Source organism: Rhinatrema bivittatum, chromosome 7 (genome assembly GCF_901001135.1).
Source record: "Rhinatrema bivittatum chromosome 7, aRhiBiv1.1, whole genome shotgun sequence".
NCBI lineage: Eukaryota > Metazoa > Chordata > Amphibia > Gymnophiona > Rhinatrematidae > Rhinatrema > Rhinatrema bivittatum.
Genome location: NC_042621.1, coordinates 31,391,265 through 31,410,859, shown reverse-complemented (window position 1 = coordinate 31,410,859; position 19,595 = coordinate 31,391,265). Strand labels below are relative to the sequence as shown.

General features: G+C 46.4%; 1 protein-coding gene across 7 annotated transcripts in view; it reads left to right on the top strand.

Annotated features, from left to right (window-relative positions):
* The window catches only part of NAE1 (NEDD8 activating enzyme E1 subunit 1), a 171,471-nt gene that overhangs the window by 123,539 nt on the left and 28,337 nt on the right, over nt 1-19,595 (top strand). For all 7 annotated transcript variants that reach the window (XR_003857674.1, XM_029608202.1, XM_029608204.1 and 4 more), the window contains 8 exons: nt 28-87; nt 196-329; nt 2,003-2,078; nt 2,585-2,624; nt 2,918-3,004; nt 3,554-3,646; nt 16,039-16,153; nt 16,244-16,293. Coding sequence is in view for 6 of the 7 variants with exons in the window: in XM_029608202.1 (XP_029464062.1) it covers nt 28-87; nt 196-329; nt 2,003-2,078; nt 2,585-2,624; nt 2,918-3,004; nt 3,554-3,646; nt 16,039-16,153; nt 16,244-16,293 (655 nt within the window). In the remaining variant the exon portion in view is untranslated. The remainder of the gene's footprint in view (nt 1-27; nt 88-195; nt 330-2,002; nt 2,079-2,584; nt 2,625-2,917; nt 3,005-3,553; nt 3,647-16,038; nt 16,154-16,243; nt 16,294-19,595) is intronic.

Here is a 19,595-nt window from a genome sequence, read left to right as displayed (position 1 = left end):
ATCATCTACTGTGTTATCTTTTTCCAGATGCCGAGCAGTATTAATGAGCTCTTTAATGATGAACGCTGCATCAACCTCTCTCAAGAGGTAACAATAATAATTAAATGCTGGCCAATATCATTTAAACATAGAAGTGTATTATGTGTGACCATAGATGAGAAGTAAGAAGTAATATTATGATTTGTACATTGACAGTCGCCTCCATTTTGGATTTTGGTTCGAGCCCTGAAAGAATTTGTTGCCAGGGAGGGTCGAGGAAATTTACCTGTTCGAGGCACTATCCCGGATATGATCGCCGACTCAGATAAATTTATCCGACTGCAGAGCGTGTAGGTATTCTGTAAGGAGGGGACAACAATTGGCAGAGGAACAGAGAAATCGAGGGCCTTAATAAACCTTTTTATGCTGGGGTTCCCACCCCAACAAATAATTAATCTCAGCTTTTGTCTCGTGTGTAATTGTACGTTCTTATTTTGCAAACCTGGGCAAGAATGACGTTTTAAAAACCATGATGCATTTAAGTCTTTAGGAAAATCGTAGTAGTACTTCTGTTTTCCTAATTATGATACTGAATACTTCATTGTCAAAGTGTTATTTTTGTTCACATTTTGTGTCTACTTAATACATTTTAAATACATTAGTTAAACATATTACATTTTTAAATTAATTATTGGAGGGTCCTGGGTATCTTTTACATAGACTTCCTTCCAATTATTATTTCATCATTAACTTTTCTAAACCTGTTTCTGTAATTTTGGCGGGCAATGATTTCAGACTAGAAAACATCAGCTTTTAATACGAAAATGTTTTGTGTTCTACTTTAACAGATGTGCAGGGATTATCCTTAAAGCACATCATTTAGCCATCAGATCACAGAAGGCACTTTGTGGTTCCTCTGGTGCTATCTTCTCTGTTTCCAAGGTGGTCAAGTAAACTCTACCAGGCAAACTGACCCTCTCTCTGCTCAGTACTTTCTGTTTGTGTGTTGCTTTTAAAATTTGACATTACTCTTTAATGAAGAGTGATTAATTCTGGGAACTAGAGGTGGGCTTTTGTGACTTGCAAGCTGGCACCTACTGACTTGATTTAATTTTTTTGGTTTGGTGCTCACATTTCCTTTTTCAGCAGGAAGCTAGTCATCCATTTTCATGATTTCAACTCTTTCCATGTCAATTACTGCAGCAGCAAGACAGTGTCACACCTGCACTGTCCTAGGCCTAACTGCCTCTAGGTTTGTAGTATTATGTTACATTGCTGCCCCATCATCACCATTTTATTCCTTTTTAACTGTGAAATGAAACAGACTATCATCAAAATACTCAAAGCAGAGGGTATTTTTATTTTTGTGTGCTGTAGGTTGTGGTATCTTCCTTTTAAATATTACATTGGTCCAGGGGACTTTTTAAATTCTTCTCCTCTCGGTGTAATTTGCATTGTGACAAATTAGAGGTGGTAACTCTGATGTATTAGTTTGTTGCAGGTATTAAGACTATTAAGGCTGATATTAAAAAAAAAAAGGTGAACTAAATTGAGGTCTCTAAATTAGGGTCCTAACTTAGGAACCTATTTTCAGCTGAACCTACCTCCCTAAGTTTTCAACTGAAAATTCCCATAAAGTTAGGGGCCTAATAGTTAGAGTCCTAAATTCATACCTCCTATTTATTTGCCTAGATTTAGGATCCTAAATTAGGTGCCTAGTTCTGAAAATCAGTGCTAAGACCCTAACTTTGTTTCCCCACCCTAACTCCTCCCATGTAGCTACCCATTTTTTAGGATCCTACATTTAGGAGCCTAATAAAACTAGGAGCCAAAATGTAGGGACTTGGCCCTAGTAAATTTTCAAAAAGACCAATTTAGGAGCGTAATTCCAAAAGTTAGGAGCCTAAACTGTTTGAAAATTGGCCCCTAAATGCCCAGAAATTCTGTGACATGTTCATAATTCTCTATTCTTAAAAGAAAACCAAATTTAAATTTAAAATATTCTGCTATGCTGTCTTTTCAGATATCGTGAAAAAGCTAAAAAAGATGCCGCAGCTGTTGAGGACCATGTTGCCAAACTGTTACAGTCAATAGGCAGGGCAAGTAGTATTTTCAGAGTTCTTTTTTATATGCTCCAAAAGAATGACTATATATCCCTCATTTTAAAAAAGATGAAATTAAAGGGCAGTGTAATAAAAAGATGGGTTTTTGGTATATGCTGTGTTTTAGAATTGGGGAGACGAATGGTTCTTGACTTGTTACCTTTGATACAATGTAAACTGCTTTGATGTTCATGAAAGGTGGCGTATTAATAGGCCTTATTGGATTAAAAATGTAAGTACATTTCCTTGACAGGCATGTGCTTTTACAGTACTGTTGGTTTTCAATGTGAGTTTAAAGGCAGATACTTTATAATAATGGCTGACCTTACCAGTACTGCCTTTTTTAAATTTTTATATATTTCACATTTTCAGGCACGTCAAAGCAGATTACATTCAGGTACTATAAGTATTTCCCTGTGCTCAGAGGGCTCACTGGTATTCATATTCTATACCTCACTTAATTAGTACAATAAAGCAAAACCCTTTTGCTTGTTTCTTTGCAGCTCCCTGAATCCATTCAGCCGAAAGATATTAGGTTGTTCTGTAAGTTTTCTTGCTTCTTTTAGCATATTGAATTCATTTGTTTCTCAGAGTTTCCTAAACAATATAATTTAATTGAATTGTAAATAAATTCAGTATTGGAACATAATTTCTTCTGAAATATATATTTTTAGGACTGTTGAGACTAAAATCTAAACTGTAAACTAATATTCATCTCAAAAGAATAAATATAATTTTTGAGGTGGTATCATAGCTTTGTGCTTGCATGCAGTGGATACCGGTGTATACTAATGTTATCCTCACAGACCTGATTCTCTTCTGTACTCTGAATCCAGGCAGAAATGCCGCATTCCTTCGAGTAACACGCTGTAGATCTCTAGCAGAAGAGTACAGTTGGGATACAGTTAAGAAGGATGAAATTGGTAAGTATCTTCTTTATATGGATCTTTTTCTACAAGTGGCTGTTTTTTTTCCTGTAGAGACTTGCACTAGAACACACAACTAGAAATAACCTGCTTGTCATTCTTCATCCTTTCAAGCCTGTCTTGGGATAGTGGGGGTGAAGGATTGCAGGTCCATGAAAAGCAGTGCCAACTGCTGTCCTTATGCCAGTTAGTCAGACCCTTGTATCTATTTATCGTATTTGCATAAAAATGGAGTGCACTACTTGTATACAGCCAGTTAATAACGACTCATTTTAGAAGGAATGGAATTCAGGAGTGTCTCAGAGAAAACTTGCGCTGAGGCAGACTAGAATGTTCTACTTCATTTCAGTCCTCTCTTCCATGTAGTGCAAGATGATCTCTTATACTATGAGGTGCCCTCCTCAATACTAGTGTCCACGGCTTAATCTGTAAACAGTGGCATTGTTCTCTGAACAAGCTTTAGAGATGATGAAAAAATAAAAATCTTTAGTATATACAGTTTATACTTGCTTACCCAAAGACAATCACAGTGGCTTTTCATTTCAGCTTCTTGGATGGATAATGCAGACAGTGAGATAGTGCTGTACCTAATGTTAAGAGCTGTTGATAGATTTCGAAAACAGCATGGCCGATATCCAGGTAAATAAATGTTTTTTTCTAGACATTTACTGTAAGCATATCAGCTCTTTACCTTTTGCAATTTTCACCACAACATACTATTTATAAACACAAAATTAAAGAACCAGTTTTGCTCAAAAACAGCAACTTGCATCACTATCATAGTGCAACTCACTTGAGAGGTTGGGAACAAAAGTATGAGAAGCACCTCCTGCAAGTTCTCTCCATACAAGAGAGTAATGAAATAGTTTTTCAAGGTACTTAGGCTTTCTCTCATCTCTGGAGCTCTTTTACACATTAGTCCGGTCAAAGTAAAACACCATAAGGCACACAGTAGATGTTGTCAAAAATAAAGTTCTTTACTGGTCTCTGATGGCAGGAAACAAAAATCCACAGCAGCACACTAAACTTTCATGCACCGAACAGGTCAGGAAATAAAGTTCAACAGCACAAACAATAACTCTGTCCTCACATTAGCATAGGCTGCATGCCTTTGTAGGTAAACTCTCTTTATTTATTTAATTCTTTTTATATACCGACCTTCATGACGGGTGTCATATCAAATCGGTTTACATGGAACAAGGGGTAAACATTCTTATCAACCATTTAACAGTAAAATAATTAGAGGAGGTAAAAAAGTTACATATAACAAGGAGATCAAACTTGGGAATAGAAGAAAGAGAAGGACAGAGGGATAACCCTTGTGATTAAAGGGTTTTGCTATGTAAGTTGTCCGGAAGGCTTGAGATGTAGAGTTCCGAAAGTGAAAAGATTAAGGGAAAGCTTGGCTAAATAGCCAGGTTTTTAGTTTTTTCCGAAATGTTTGTAGGCAGGGTTCCTGTCTTAGGTCCGGCGGTAAGTTATTCCAGATAGTGGGTCCTGCTATCAAGAATGCTCGTTCTTTGGTTGCAGTGTGGCGTGAGGTTTTGTTAGGAGGCACATGGAGAGATCCTTTGTATGATTCTCTGATGGGTCTGGATGAGGAATGGAGTTTTCTCTTGGGAAGGAACCCTCCTTTCTGTGCAGCACTGTCTCCTCACAAGCAGATGCTCCCCTGGCTTATTCCTTTTGTCCATCAGAAACTCTTAGGACCTTTCCTTGTTAGGCAGTTTTCCCTCTGAATTCCCACAAAGGCAAAATCCTGTTTTCTCCACACCTCTGAAGCATTCTTTCTGGACAGTTGAGGAATAGGGGCTTACACTGCTCTTCAAGACTACTCCTGTGTCTTCTGAACTCAGGAACATTACTCTTTTTATAGATCCCGCTCACAAAAAGAACAGACTGAGGAGAATCTGTTACTTTCTTGCACGGGAACACGTGCAGCCGCAGAGAGCAAAAATCTAAATCTCTGCTTGGAAAGCTCCGCTTCCTGGACCTGATTGACAGATCCCATGACAGCATGGCTAATTCAGCCCTGCTATGGACGGGAAACTGACTCACTCCGTCAGTCTCTAGCCTGGTGGAAAAATCAGATCAATCTCCTCCACGGCTTGCCCTTTCAGGCTCCAAAATCTCAATTAATTCTCACCATTGATGCTTCCAACCTCGGATGGGGAGCCCATGTGGCCAATCTGCAGACACAAGGATCTTGGTCTCCAGAGGAAGCCAAACACCAAATAAATTTCCTGAAGCTTCGAGCAATCAGATATGCTCTCAGGGCATTTCAGGATTGCCTCTCAAATCAAGTTATCCTGATCCAGACGGACAACCAGATGGCCATGTGGTACATCAATAAACAGGGAGGCACAGGCTCCTTCCTTCTGTGTCAGGAAGCTGCACAGATTTGGGTGGAAGCTCTCTCCCATTCGATGTACCTCAGGGCCACCTACTTGCCAGGAGTGGACAATGTGTTGGCAGACAAGCTGAGCCGCATCTTTCAACCGAACGAGTGGTCTCTCAACCCCTCGATGGCGAACTCCATCTTCCAACAATGAGGATATCTTCAGATAGACCTCTTTGCGTCTCCTCAAAACCGCAAAGTAGAGAATTCTGCTCTCTCATTTGCAGCAAACACTCTCAGCCCAGAGACGCATTCTCCCTCTCGTGGGCAACTGCATTCCCTCCACTTCCTCTTCTCTCGAAGACTCTCGTGAAGTTACGTCAGGACAAGGGAACCATGATCCTGATAGCACCTCACTGGCCACGCCAAGTGTGGTTTCCAATACTGCAGGATCTCTCCATTCGCAGGCTCATTCCCTTGGGAAACGACCTGCTTCTGATCACTCAAAACGACGGGTGCCTCCGCCAGCCCAATCTTCACGCCTTGTCCCTGAACCAGTTTCCCGTGTCTTGATTGCTTCACGGAAGCCTTCCACGAGAAAAGCTTACTCTTAAAAATGGAAAAGGTTCTCTTCTCAGTCCCTTGACCCCTTTTCCTGTCCAATCACGAAGTTTTTGGACTATCTCTGGCATTTATCAGAGTCAGGTCTAAAGACTTCTTCCATCAGAATGCATGTCAATCCGGTAGCCGCCTTCCATAAAGGTATCGGGGATGTTCCTATATCAGTACAACCCCTTGTAACACGTTTTCTGAAAGGCTTGCTTCACCTCAAGCCTCCACTGCGTCCTCCGGCCCCTTCTTGGGACCTCAATGTGGTTTTAGGTCGGCTCATGAAATCACCATTCGAGCCTCTTCACTCCTGTGATCTTCACTATCTCACATGGAAAGTGCATGTTCAGACATCCTCAACTCGGTACTCACCCATATGTGAGGACTACCATCCTGCTTGTCCTGTGAGAAAGCAAATGTTGCTTACCTGTAACAGATGTTCTTACAGAACAGCAGGATGTTAGTCCTCACTAAACCTGCCCGCTGCCCCGCGGTGTAGGGTTCGTAACGTTTTCTTATTTTATTTTTTGGCACTGCCTGTAGCTTTTAAATAAGATTGAAGGGGGACCCCTGCTGGCTGCAGGGTTAGTGCCATGCTGGGCATGCCCAGTTAGGGGCCAGTCAAAGTTCTGGAAACTTTGACAGAAGTTTTCCGTGATTAGGCTCCATCCTGTGATGTCACCCATATGTGAGGACTAACATCCTGCTGTCCTGTGAGAACACCTGTTACAGGTAAGCAACATTTGCCTAACCACTCTTTTACAGGCAAGGAAAACATTTACTTCATCAGCTTATATTATAATCTGGAAGATTTTTGACCTGTGATGCACAGAAGCTAAGGTTTCTCCCTTTAAATCTTTCGTTCCTATATATCTGTCTTGTTTGCAGAAGGGTCTTGTTTGCAGGTTTAGCTCCTTGAAGATATAAGTTGCCACAATTACCTGTTATGAAGGAAAAGTCTTTAGCAGTTCATCTGGATGTTTCTCATTTCCTTAGAGGAGTAAAGCATCTTGGTTCGCCATTTCATAAATAGATTCCTCTATGAAAAATCAGTTTAGCTATTCGAACCTTGTCTGCAGCGCTGTTTGAGCTCATTAAAAGGACATAAATTAAGAATTTAACGCTTTAGATGTTTTTTCTAGTTGCTGTTTATTAGGTGAAAAATATTTCCAACTTGCAAGCTCTATCTTGTGGAGATTAGTTTCTTCAGTTCTCGGATTCAAGGCTATCCATATGGAAGGTCTCTTCTATTTTGTTTAAGGTTGTGTCTCAGTTTCACCTGAACAAGTCTGTGGATCTCTCAGTATTCAAGAAGTGTGAGTTGAGAGAAGAATTTAAAGATTTCCATGTTTTGGAAGTTTAAAAGATCTTTGCTCAGATCTTTAAAGGTGACCAGCCCCTTTAGAAGATCAGATAACTTGTTTGTTCTCTTCGGGAATCAAAAGAAAGGTGATGCAGCTTCTAAGGTGACTGTTAAGATGGTTTAAGGGAGCTATTGCTTCAGCTTACATATCTAAGGGATTGTTGATTCCGAAAGACTTTAAAGCTTACTCCATGGGCAGAGTGACAGTCAGTGTCACTTGAGATCTGCAGGGCAGCCATGTGGTCTTCCTTGCATACTTTCTCAACGCACTACAGATTGTATCTGCACGTTAGGGAGTTTACCTCCTTCGGGGCTGGGGTCCTGAGGTTAGGTTTGTCCAGCAACCTCCCTGTTTAGATGGGGTTGAGTACAGCCCATGCGTTCTAGGCTGGTCTCGGGGACAATAAGGAAAGAAATTGACAGATGATAAACCTAATTTTTCCACATAGAGGTCTCTTATACGTATACTTTTACCTGCATATCAGGCAGGCAGTTTTGTTAAATCCCATTTCTGTGGGTAAAGTACCGTTTACCCATAGAAATGGCTTTAAAAATGATCCTCCCTATGTTTGTGACTTTTTAAAACTTGCTATATCACGTTTATGTGGCTTAATGAAAATTCCAGCAATATGCCATAGATATTGTTTTTAAATGGGCAGATGTTTTAGTCCCAAAAACATTGGTGGTATTTGAATGCTTTGTTTCATTTTCATAACTCTTATTTTCCCAGGACAAGCAGGATAGGAGTCCTCACAGATGGGTGACATCATTAGATGGAGCCCGACACAAAATACTTTTGTCAAAGTTTCTAGAAACTTTAACTGGCACATTGAGCATGCCCAGCATACCACTAATCCCACAACCATGCATGGTCCCCCTTCAGTCTCCTTTTTTCCGCGGTGCTGTTGCCTCGCAGGTATTTGGAGCTCTTCACTTCTTTTTTCCTCACGGGGAAAAATTATCTGTTTTTCACCGGTACTTCCCGCTCCGGGGTTCCCCTTCGTGTGTCTGTTCCTCTGGCATTCAGTAAGTACATTTTTTCTGAGTTGTTGCGGTCGATTCCTGAGCATTTGCCCCCCAGTGGCTGCTGGCTACCGACCACGCATAATCTTTTTTTCAATGGCGACTGGCTTCCGGAAGTGCCCCCAGTGTCTGCAGACTGTCCATTATGGACCCGCACGACGTTTGCGTCCTCTGCCTGGGGCCTTCCCACGATGTTTGTCGGTACCCCACTTGTACTCAGATGACTCTCAGAGGCCAGTGGGCCCGCCTGGACAAGACGGAGCACTTGTTTGATTCTCGAGAATCGGCTCCATCGACTTCAGTACCGGGGCCGTTGAGCCAGGGGCATCTGTCTGACTCCGGGCAATTACCCTCGATGTCCTGTTACGATGACAAAGGTGTGGGGGAATTGCCCCTCACCAGCGTCGGGCAAATCCAAGGCTTCGGGATCGTCTTCCTTGGTGCCGGAGAAGGACCAGGCCAAGCACTGACACCGGCACAGACTGTCGTCACCGCACGGTGCCTGCACCGATACCGGAGGGGCACCGGCTTCAGCCGAACCCCCTCTGAAGCAGCCCTGAGGCATGGAAGCCCCGTCCTCCTCTAGGCCTGGGAGCGCAGGGCATTCCCCCACCGATCTCTGTGTCTGGTACCAAGACTCCAAGAATCCCTGTGGAGGCGCCGGTTACGCATCATCTGCCTTCTCATCCCTCATTGGCACTTACCACGCCTGAGTTTTGGGAGGAGTTGGACCGCGTAGTCCAGCAGGCAGTGCGCCATGCCCTTCGGGGCCTCGAGCAGCCAGTGCCAGCCTCCGTACCGGCATCGGAGCCAGCACCATCAATGTTGGCACCCCTATTGGTGAGGCTGGACGTGCTGCTTGGTGCCTTACTGATGCAGCTGGTGCCTGGAGGTTCTCCGGTGCCTCATCCGCCACCAGTTCCACCCTCCGATAATATCCCGATTCCTTGGAGGAGGAGGATGCTGCTCTGCGCCAGCCACCACGGGCAGCACCGGCAGGAGGTCTCAGTGGACCTAGGGGCTCTACCCTAGGTCCACTGAGGCCTCCTGACAGGCCGTGAATGCCGGTACCCTGGGACCCAGGATTGGGCCTTCCTCCCCGACCCAAACGGGTTAGTGGGGAGGAGGAGGCCCGTTATGACCCATGTGGTGATGATTCCTCTGAGTTTTCCTCAGTGGCTGCGGATGATTTCCCGTCGGAACCTTCACCTCCGGACGAGAGAGCCGCTCGCCCCAGAGGACTTGTCCAGTTTTGTTCGGGTGATGGCGGAGGCCGTGACTTTTCAACTGCTGACTGAAGAGGACGCCCGCCATAAAATGTTACAAGTCCTCCAATTCGTGGATGTGCCAAAGAGGTGGTGGCTGTCCTGGTGCCCGAGGTCCTCCTTGAGCTCCTCTACCGTTTATGGGAGTACCCAGGCTCCGTCGTCTCGGTCAGCCGGAAGACGGATGCCATTTATTTAGTGCAACAGGCCCTGGGCTTCCAGAAGAGCCAGTTCCCACACCAGTCCATTGTCGTGGAGTCAGCGGTCAAGAAGGCCAAAAGGGCACGCACTCACTCCTCTGCCTCGCTGGAGAAGGATCAGAGGGCCTTGGGTGCCCTAGGCCACAAAATCTTCCAGGGGGCGATGCTTATTGCCCGAATAGCAGCATATCAGTTGTACATGAATCAGTACAACCGTAACCTCTGGAAGCAGGTCCAGGAGCTCGTTGAAAGTCTCCCACAGCAGTTCCAAGAGGGCTTGGAGTCCATCAGGCAGAAGGAGTTTAAGGCTGGCAAGCATGAAGTGCGAGCGGCCTATGACGTCTTTGAGACGGCAGCAAGGGTGTCGTCAGCGGTATTAGTGCCCGGCACTGGGCCTGGCTTAAGGCCTCCGCCCTGAAGTCCAGGAGAAGCTGGCTGACCTCCTGTGCACAGGGGAAAACCTGTTTGGAGATAAGGTCTGGGACGCAGTGGCTCAGGTAAAGGACCACTACGAGACCCTGCGACAATTGCCCACCAGCGCTTTGGACCCCTTCCCGGCGACCCATCGGGCGCCGTGTCTGGACTCCAGAAAACCCTTCTTTTTATTTTTTTTAAATTTATTATTTATTAGTTTTCAATAATTAACAAAGAGTCACAATATTTCAATATATTACAACATATTCATCCATCTACACTTTCATAATACCATGCCCCTATCTAATACACTATATCTAATACAAAAGAAAAATAATCCAAACAGGACTCTTATAATTAGTAGAATAAAAATAATCAGGAATATAAGGGGATCCAAGATGTTAAAGGGAGCATAAATCATCTAATTTCAAAAATTATAAGAATTATAAGAATACTTTTATCGTTTATGCCCGAACTACTGAGGTGCCACTGTCTCAGTTCCATAATTATCCAAAAAGGAACGTAAATGTAAGGGGTCATAATATATATACTTGTTATTATTTATATACATTAAACATTTGCAAGGATATCTAATTGTAATTTTAGCTCCCAGCTGCCTTGCTTCTTGGCACATCTCCAACATCTGTTTTCAACGAAGTTGAGTGCTTCTTGAGAGATCAGGATAAATTCTTATTTTTTCGTCATAGAAAAACTTATCTCTATTGCGTAAAAAACAGAGCAGAATCTCTGTCCATAGGAAAAACAAAAGTACACAAAACAGTTCCCCGATACTCTATTTGTTCTGGCGTAGATGTTTCAAGAAAACCAGTCAAATCTACCCCTAAATTTAGGGGACCATTTGGTTCCATGTGTGTGATTTCAGTTGTTCTTGATACAAAATAAATCTTTGAAATAGGTGGTATAGCTTCACTTGGAAATAAAAGAACTTCCAGCATATATTTTTTAAACTGATTGCATAATGGTACCAATTTTATAAAGGGAAAATTTAGTATCCTCAAATTTAAATATTTCTGAGAATTTTCCAAGGATTCCAGCTTATTCAAAGTATTTGCCTCACTTTGTATTAATTTCACTTGAGTGTCTTGAATTTTGGTCACATTTAATTCAATTTCTTTGATTTTCTTCTCTTGAATGTCCAGCACAGGTTTAATTTCATTATCACAGTTAGAGTGGAAATTGCCTTCTCCAAGGCAACTAAGGCATTCCACACAACATCTAAGGTTATTTCTTGCGGTCTTCTTAGCTTAAAACTGGGATCTGGGCTTACCTCCTTAGACCGGCAGACCTCCGAGATTTTCTGGATTTCGTCTGCCAGCTCCTCTCCCCCACCGATAGCATTCATGGGCATGTTCTCATCCACCGGACTCTGCACGGTGGGTCCCCGCTGTTCTCTCCGCTCTTCTCGAGCGTCAACACACGCCCTCTCTCCAGCGGGTCCTAACCCGGAGACAGCCGCTGCCTCCTGGGCTCCTGCCAACCCCTCCGGTCGCCGAGTCCAGGCCTGTTCCGGGTTCCCGTCGTGGATAGGGGGAGAGGGAGTATCGGGCGCCCCAGGACTTAAAGATATTGAAATGTCCAATGGCGTCTGGGCGCGCTCCCCACCCGACGCTGCGGACCTCCTCTCTGGGGTAGAAGTAGTAGCCGCGTTGAAAAAGCCCTCGATCTTAGGTTGAAGGGGATCTGATGAGGCGGCGACTGTGGACTCCAGCCTCACCCTCCCCTTCCTCTTTGTGTGAGGAGCAGCTCTCAATGCGTCCTCTCCTTAGGACGCCATCTTGGATCCTGATCCAGAAAACCCTTCAATAGGCTACAGAGATGATATCCTTCAGCCTCGTGAGCTCGTCCAGCTAGGGCTACCCCAAAGGGCCATCCATGCCCACAACGGATGCCTCGGGCTCAATCCGGGCCTGCGGCGGGTTTTTGACTGGCACAGAGAGAGCAGCAGCTTAACCCCAGTGCCTACAAGTCCTGACCCACCGGTTGGGGGCCAGCTGTGCCTGTTTGCAAATTGCTGGACCCCCATTACCACCGACCGATGTATGTTAATCATCATGAAACAAGGCTATCGCCTAAATCTGCTCAGCATCCCACCAGACTCCCTCCCTCCCTCACCGGGTTGGGGCCTCGTGAAGCACGTGGCTACCTTAGAGTTGGAACTCTCGGCCCTGTTGCGGTCAAAAACCGTCGAATCTGTTCCCCGTGCCCAGCAGGGCCGGGGGTTCTACTCCAGGTACTTTCTCATTCCAAAGAACAGGCGGCCTCTGTCCCATCCTCGACCTCTGAGCCTTAAACAAGTTCCTGAGGCGAGAGCGGTTCAGGATAGTCTCATTGGGCACCTTAATCTCACCGCTTCATCAGGGGGATTGGCTCTGCTTTCTCGATTTGCAAGACGCCTATGCTCACATCGCAATATTTCCACCTCACCGGAGATTCCCGCGCTTTGTGGTAGGCCAGCGGCATTTTCAATACAGGGTTTCACCCTTCGGCCTCGCATCCACACCCCAGGTCTTCACCAAGTGTTTGGCAGTGGTGGGAGCACATCTGCACCACAAGGGGTTGCATGTGTTCCCATATTTGGACAACTGGCTCATCAGGAGTGCACTGCACTCCACAGTCAGAGTGCTCCAGTCCTGGGATTTCTCATCAATTATCCAATATCCCAGCTCATGCTATCCCAGCGGCTCAGCTTCAGCGGAGCGGACCTGGCCCAGTCCATTCGTCGCCAACGGACGGCCTCTGCTCGCCTGCTCCTGCGGCTGCTGGGCCACATGGCAGCATCGGTGCATGACACTCCGATGAGAATGATGTAGCGGAGCTTGCGTTCCCGGTGGCACCAAGCCTCTCAGGACCTCTCTGTGCTGGTCCAGATAACAGAGCCGCTCCAGATCTCCCTCGCCTGGTGGGCACAAGAAGCCAAGGAGCAAAGGACTCCCATTTCAGCCTCCTCCTGCTCAGGTGATTCTTACCACAGATACCTCCAACATTGGCTGGGTTGCTCATGTCGACAGCCTCCGCACACAGGGTGGGTGGTCAAAACCCGAGGCGAGATGGCAAATAAATTTCCTGGAACTACAGGCGATGTGATACGCCCTCTATGTGATCCAAGATCACCTGTCCCACAAGGTTGTCTTAATACAAATGGACAATCAAGTGGCCATGTGGTATGTGAACAAACAGGGGGGCATAAAAATTTGGGCCTGGGCCCTATCGCGAGCCATGCTCCTGCGAGCAGTATACCTGGCAGGAATGGAGAATGTGGTGGTGGACCGCCTCAGTTGGACATTCCACCCTCACTCCGTGGCAGACAAGATCTTCTGCAGGTGAGGTCGGCTGGACGTGGATCTCTTCGCATCCATTCAGAACCACAAAGTGAATCGCTTCTGCTCCCTGCGCAAGGAGGACAGGGAACCAGACGTGGATGCCTTCACCCAATCCTGGAGTGCGGGTCTCCTGTACGCATATCCTCCAATTCTGCTCACAGGCAAGACCCTCGTGAAGCTCCAAAAGGACGGAGGCTCCATGATCCTGATAGCCCCGCATTAGCACTACAGGTCTGGTTTACGATTCTCCGTGACCTGTCTATCCAGGAGCCCATCCGCCTGGGCACCTCTCCTGACCTCATCACACAGGATCAGGGCAGGCTGTGCTACCCGAACCGCCGGTCGTTGGCCCTCACAGCCTGGATATTGAAAGGCTAGTGTTACAGTCCCTTGACCTTTTAGACAACGTCTCACAAGTCCTGTAGCTTCTCATAAGCCTTCCACACGGAAGTCCTACCAATCGAAGTGGAGGAGGTTCTTGGTCTGGTGTGTGGAGCAGGGTCTCGACCCTTTCATTTGTCCCTCTCCTGGACTACCTGTGGCGTCTCTCGGAGTTGGGGTTGCAGACTACCTCGATCTGAGTCCATCTGAGTGCCATCAGCGCCTTCCACCGCGGAGTGAGTGACACTCTGATCTTGGTGCAGCCCTTAGTGGGGCACTTCATGAGAGGCTTACTTCAATTGAACCCGCCACTGCGTCCTCCTGTTGTGGCCTGGGGACCTCAGCATAGTGCTAGCGTGGCACATGCGGTCTCCATTTGAGCCTCTGTGCTCCTGAGTTGAAACACCTCACCTGGAAGGTTATCTTCCTGATGGCAATCACTTCCGCTTACAGGGTCAGTGAGCTGCAGGCCCTGGTGACCAATCCTCCTTATACGAGGTTCTTCCACTCACCCTAAGTTCCTGCCTAAGGTGGTGGCTTCCACCTGAATCAGTCGATTGTACTGCCCACCTTCTTTCCGAGGCCACATTCTCACCAAGGTGACCAGGCTCTGCCTACCTTGGACTGCAAACGTGCTCTTGCTTTTTACCTGAAGTGCACTGCAGCCCACAGGCAGTCCACCCAACTGTCTCCTTTGACAAAAATAGACTTGGGGTTGCGGTGGGCAAGCAGACTCTATCCAATTGGTTGCTATGAGCAAGCGGGCCTTCTGCTCGGAGGCAGAGTGAAAGCGCACTCAGTGAGGTTCATGGCAGCATCAGTGGCCCACTTCCGTGCAGTCCCTATTGCTGAAATCTGCAAGGCTGCGACATGGTGTTCCCTCCACATCTTCATAGCCCATTACTGTCTGGACAGGGATGGCTGACAGGACAGCGTCTTCAGCCAGTCTGCCCTCTGTAACCTGTTCCAAGTATGAGAGCCCAACTCTCCCTGCTTAGGGCCCAATATGTAGTTCAGTCTGCCTCCCGTTGTTGCCAACAGTTCCCCTGCCGTTGTGCCTGTTGCACCTTGTTGGGTGTCTGTTGGCCCTGTATGTCCTGGGGGCAGCCTGCAGCTTGGTGTTCACCCATCTGAGAGGACTACGATCCTGCTTGTCCTGGGAGAAAGCAGAGTTGCTTACCTGTAACAGGTGTTCTCTCAGGATAGCAGGATGTTAGTCCTCAACAAGACCCACCCGCCACCCCATGGAGTTGGGTTCATCTGCGTTTTATTTTATTTTTCGCTCGTCTTTTATGCTTTGTAACAAGACTGAAGGGGGACCTCATGGGGATAGGGGCATGTTCAGTGTGCCAGTCAAACAAAAGTATTCCGTGCTGGGCTCATTCTGATGTCACCCATCTGAGAGGACTAACATCCTGCTGTCCTGGCAGAACACCTGTTACAGGTAAGCAACCCTGCTTTCCTCAGCCAACACAATCACAAGTTCATGGATGATCACAGGTCTTTATCCTTTTGCGTCTTAAGAGGGTAATTTTCAGCAGTCCATGTAGAGCTAAAGCAGATTTGTGTGCCCAAGTCTGCTTTTAAAATTCTTGGATTGTGCCTGTGGCATGTAAACTGCTCCAGAGCAGGTGTAACTTTCTGCATATACATTTATGTGCATATTTGCAAAAGTGTGCATGTGAATGCTTTCACTGCCCCAACTTTGCTCCTGGATCGTCTTCCATGAGCATGGGGAAAAGTATATGTGTGAAATTGTTTTGCACATATTTTCTTTCCTGCACAACTCCCCCTCACTGGTTGATCCCCTAAGAGCCCCATTCTTTAGCTGGTTGGGTTCCGCCCAGTGCTTCCAGCCATTGCAGTGGTTTCTCTTATAGACCAGACCTCCATACATAGGGATGGGATACCGTCTTCCTTCAAAAAGCATATGATAGAGCATCTAGATGACATAGTCAGTGTGTCTAGGGAGGATCAAAAAAAGATCAAGTGCACTGACCAGTTGCCCACCAAGCTGTTCCCTAATACTTTAATAAAGTGCTTGTAAATGAAGTCGTTTTTTTTCTAGATGAAATAATTTATGCTAATTTTTTGTAGGTGTGTACAACTGCCAAGTGGAAGATGATATTGGAAAGTTGAAATCCAGCCTCACTGGGTTTCTCCAGGAATATGGCTTATCTGTAATAGTAAAGGATGATTATATTCATGAATTGTAAGTATTGTTGGTCATGAACAGATCATTCTCGTAAAAATGCCCGTTTAGTGCAAACTAATTTTTTATTCTTAACTTTTTCACTTTTAGCTGCCGTTATGGAGCTGCTGAGCCACACACCATTGCTGCATTCTTGGGAGGTATGCTTTCACTAAACTACTGGGTATCTGACTGGGATTTAAACTGGTTGCCGGTAATAATTCTGAAGCGTGCCATAATTTGTTTTCCTTTAAAATAGAAAGCAAAAGACATGAAGGGTACTTTAGAGAACAGTAGGGTTGAAGGTGATTCAGAATTACCACAGTACGTGTTCAGAGGACATAGAACTTCCTAGTGGTGTCCAATGTTCCCTCCAAGGAGTGACTAGGTGTATGCAAATTTTTTTTCATGTGAGCAACAATTTTTTTTTTAAACCAATAATTTTTGAGTGCCAGTATTAAAGTTTCATTTTTGTATATAGCACAAAGAAAAATTCATGTGAGCAACCATGTAAAACCTGTGTGTGATGCGCCGAAATGTATGAGCAATTGCTCAGGCGCTCAGCTTAAAGGGAACGATGGTGGTGTCATGTTAACATAAGCCATATAATCTCTCCTGCTGTTATGTTTCTATTTTGGTTACCCATCCACAATCCCCTGTCTTTCCCTCATAGATGCCTTGTGTTTGTTCCATGCTTTCTTGAAGTCAGATAATATTATTGTCTCTTCCTGTACATACTCAGATAGTTCCAGACCAGTGGGTTTTGCATCCCTACCAGCAGATGGAGTCAGAGAACAAAACTTTGGACATTGCTACTTAGGAAAGAGTGCCACCTGCAGTCCCTCAGTATCTCGCTGACTCCAGCAGATGGTGGAGATGCAAACCTGCAGTCTAGGACTTAGTCAAAAAAAAAAAGTTACAATTTAGGATGAATGAGGTAGGCTAGTTTGACTTTGCTCTCTGAGGTGTTAGGCACCGTCGCAGGCCATCCCTCAAGTGGAACCGGGCAACCGGGGGGTTGGATACCCCTGGCTGTGCTTCGCCCGTGTCCTACCAGAGGACCTGACATCCAGAAGCTTCTGGCTCTGTTGGCCTCTGGGGCTGTTCCCGGGCTTTCCTCTGGTCCTGCTTCTATGAGGTTTGGGTAGTTAAAAAATAAATAAAAAATAATAAAAGAAAATATTAAGTGCAGCCAAGTCCTTCAGGTAAGCCTCCGGAGTCAGGCAGGACCAGGCAGGGGCAGTGAATGCTGCGGCCTGTTGAGGAGTACGGGGCAGCGTCGGTTGTGAGAGGGGGGTCGGCAGCCCAGGGCTCCGGGTGGGTTCAGCGGCAGGCATGATTTCTAGCCTGGGGGAGGGAGTTCCCTCTGTCTCCTCCGGGCGTGTGTGCTCCTTTGAGGTCCCACGGCGCAGAAGACGCAGATGCGGCCGACAACAGTGTGTTGCAAGGACTTTGGGCGGCTGCCGGTATTGGTAGCGAGGCTGCCTTTCTAAGGGCCGCTCGAGGGAGTTTGTGTTTGGCCATATGGCTGCGTGGTTTGTTGCATGGCACCCAAATCCAAGATGGCCACCTGCCGCGTGTGCGGTGCAGCAGGTGAGAAGTCAGATGCGCGTTCCCTCTGTGCTGCCTGCGTGTCTAGCCAGGAGGGCCCTTCGGTATAGAGCCGTTTCGTTAGACTGGGCCTTCGTTCGGCCGGGGCGGCTTCCATTTCCGTGGGAGCGGAGGCTTGTGATATCGCAGGGAGGGGGGATTCCCCTCCCCCCCAGTCCCCCATGGAGATTGGCTGTGCTGCTGAGGAGGAAGATCCACAGCATGATATCCCTCGGGTGGGGGAGAAAAAGCCTGCAGGCTTCTCCCCAGAGTTTGTTGTTTGTTTGTTTGTTTGTTTGTTTATTTATTTATTTATTTATTTATTTAAAATCTTTTCTATACCGTCGTTAAGCGGCGCCATCACAACGGTTTACAATATGGCACAAAAACTATGTGTTAGATCCAGTGTCTGGAATTCTAAACTCTTAAACAGGTGCCGTTAATTTACTGTAACAGTTTCACAAAAAAAAATATAATGTGGTGAGTGTTATAAGTCATGTCCAGTTTCTTTTTAATCGGTTATGATATATCGTACTCCTTTATTTTGGTTCTTTGTTGTTTGAAAAGAAAGAATAGTTTTAGGATAAAGTAATGAGAGGCACACACTTAAAGGGACAGGTGTGTGAGTGTGAGCTAGGCTAACTACAACCAAAATTTCCGTTTTTTCTGCTCTCAGTTCTCTTTGTGGTATGCTTGCTTAAATAGCCATGTTTTTAAACTTTTTTTAAAGGTTTTGATGTTACTTTGTAGTCTGATTTCTAATGGCATATTGTTCCATATTGTGGGTCCTGCTAGAGATAGGGCCCTATCCCTTACCTGTGTTAGTCTGGCCGTCTTTACTGAGGGAATAGTTAGCAGTGCTTTGTTTGCTGATCTCAAATTTCTGTGGGGGGTATGAACACGTAGGGCTGTGTTCAGCCACTCCGCTTTTTGTGCTGCTCCTTCATCAGGCTTTTTTAGCCAGTCAGAGAGCCGGCGTGAAAAGGGCCGCGGAGCGACTGGTAGGCGGGGGCTCCAAGTGGGCTGCCCAATGTCCTCCTGACATCCTTCTACGCCTGGGTCTTTGCCCAGCACGGGGGGGACCCGACCTTCGGGGAAGACACACAGGGTGTCCTGCACCTGAGTGACCCTCCAGACCCTCAGGGGACTATACCTCCCCTGATCTGGGGGATGGCTCCAAAGATGACCCGACCTTGGATGAGTTCCCCATCCCGGAGGGGGATGACCCTTGGGTCGTTTATCTGTTCAAGTTGGAGGAGCTTGCGCCCCTTGCTTTCTCAAGTTCTGGAGGAGTTGGGGGTTAAGATCTTCCAAGAAGAGTCCAATAATGAGGGGGGTCAATGGTGCTTGATGGTCTGTGAGGACCGATGACGTCTTTTCCGCTGCCCAAGAAGATCAGGAAGTTGGTCATCTGGGAGTGGGACTCCCTGGATGCCAGTTTGAAGGTGGACAGAGCAATGGTTAAGCTTTATCCCCTAGTGCAGGAGACATTAGTCCTCCTGAAAGTGCCGCATGTGGATGCGGATGTGTCGGTAGTCACTAAGAAGATGACAATTCCGGTGGCTGGGGTGGTTCCGTTGAAGTACATGCAGGATTGCAAGCTGGAAATTCAGCTGAAGCGGTTATTTGAGGTCTCAGCCCTAGGTCTGTATGTAGCGGTTTGTGCCAGCATGATGCAGCGGGCCTGTCTGTGTTGGGTCCAGAAGGCTGCTGAGGGTGCTAAGTCCGGTGGCCCGCCTGGAGGCAAGGGGTCGCCTGTGTGGCAGATGCGCTGTATGACTTAGTTCATACCTCAGCCCGTAGTATAGTTTCCTCCGTTGCGGCCCGCAGCCTTTTGTGGTTGTGGAACTGGTTGGCGGACTTGTCCTCCATG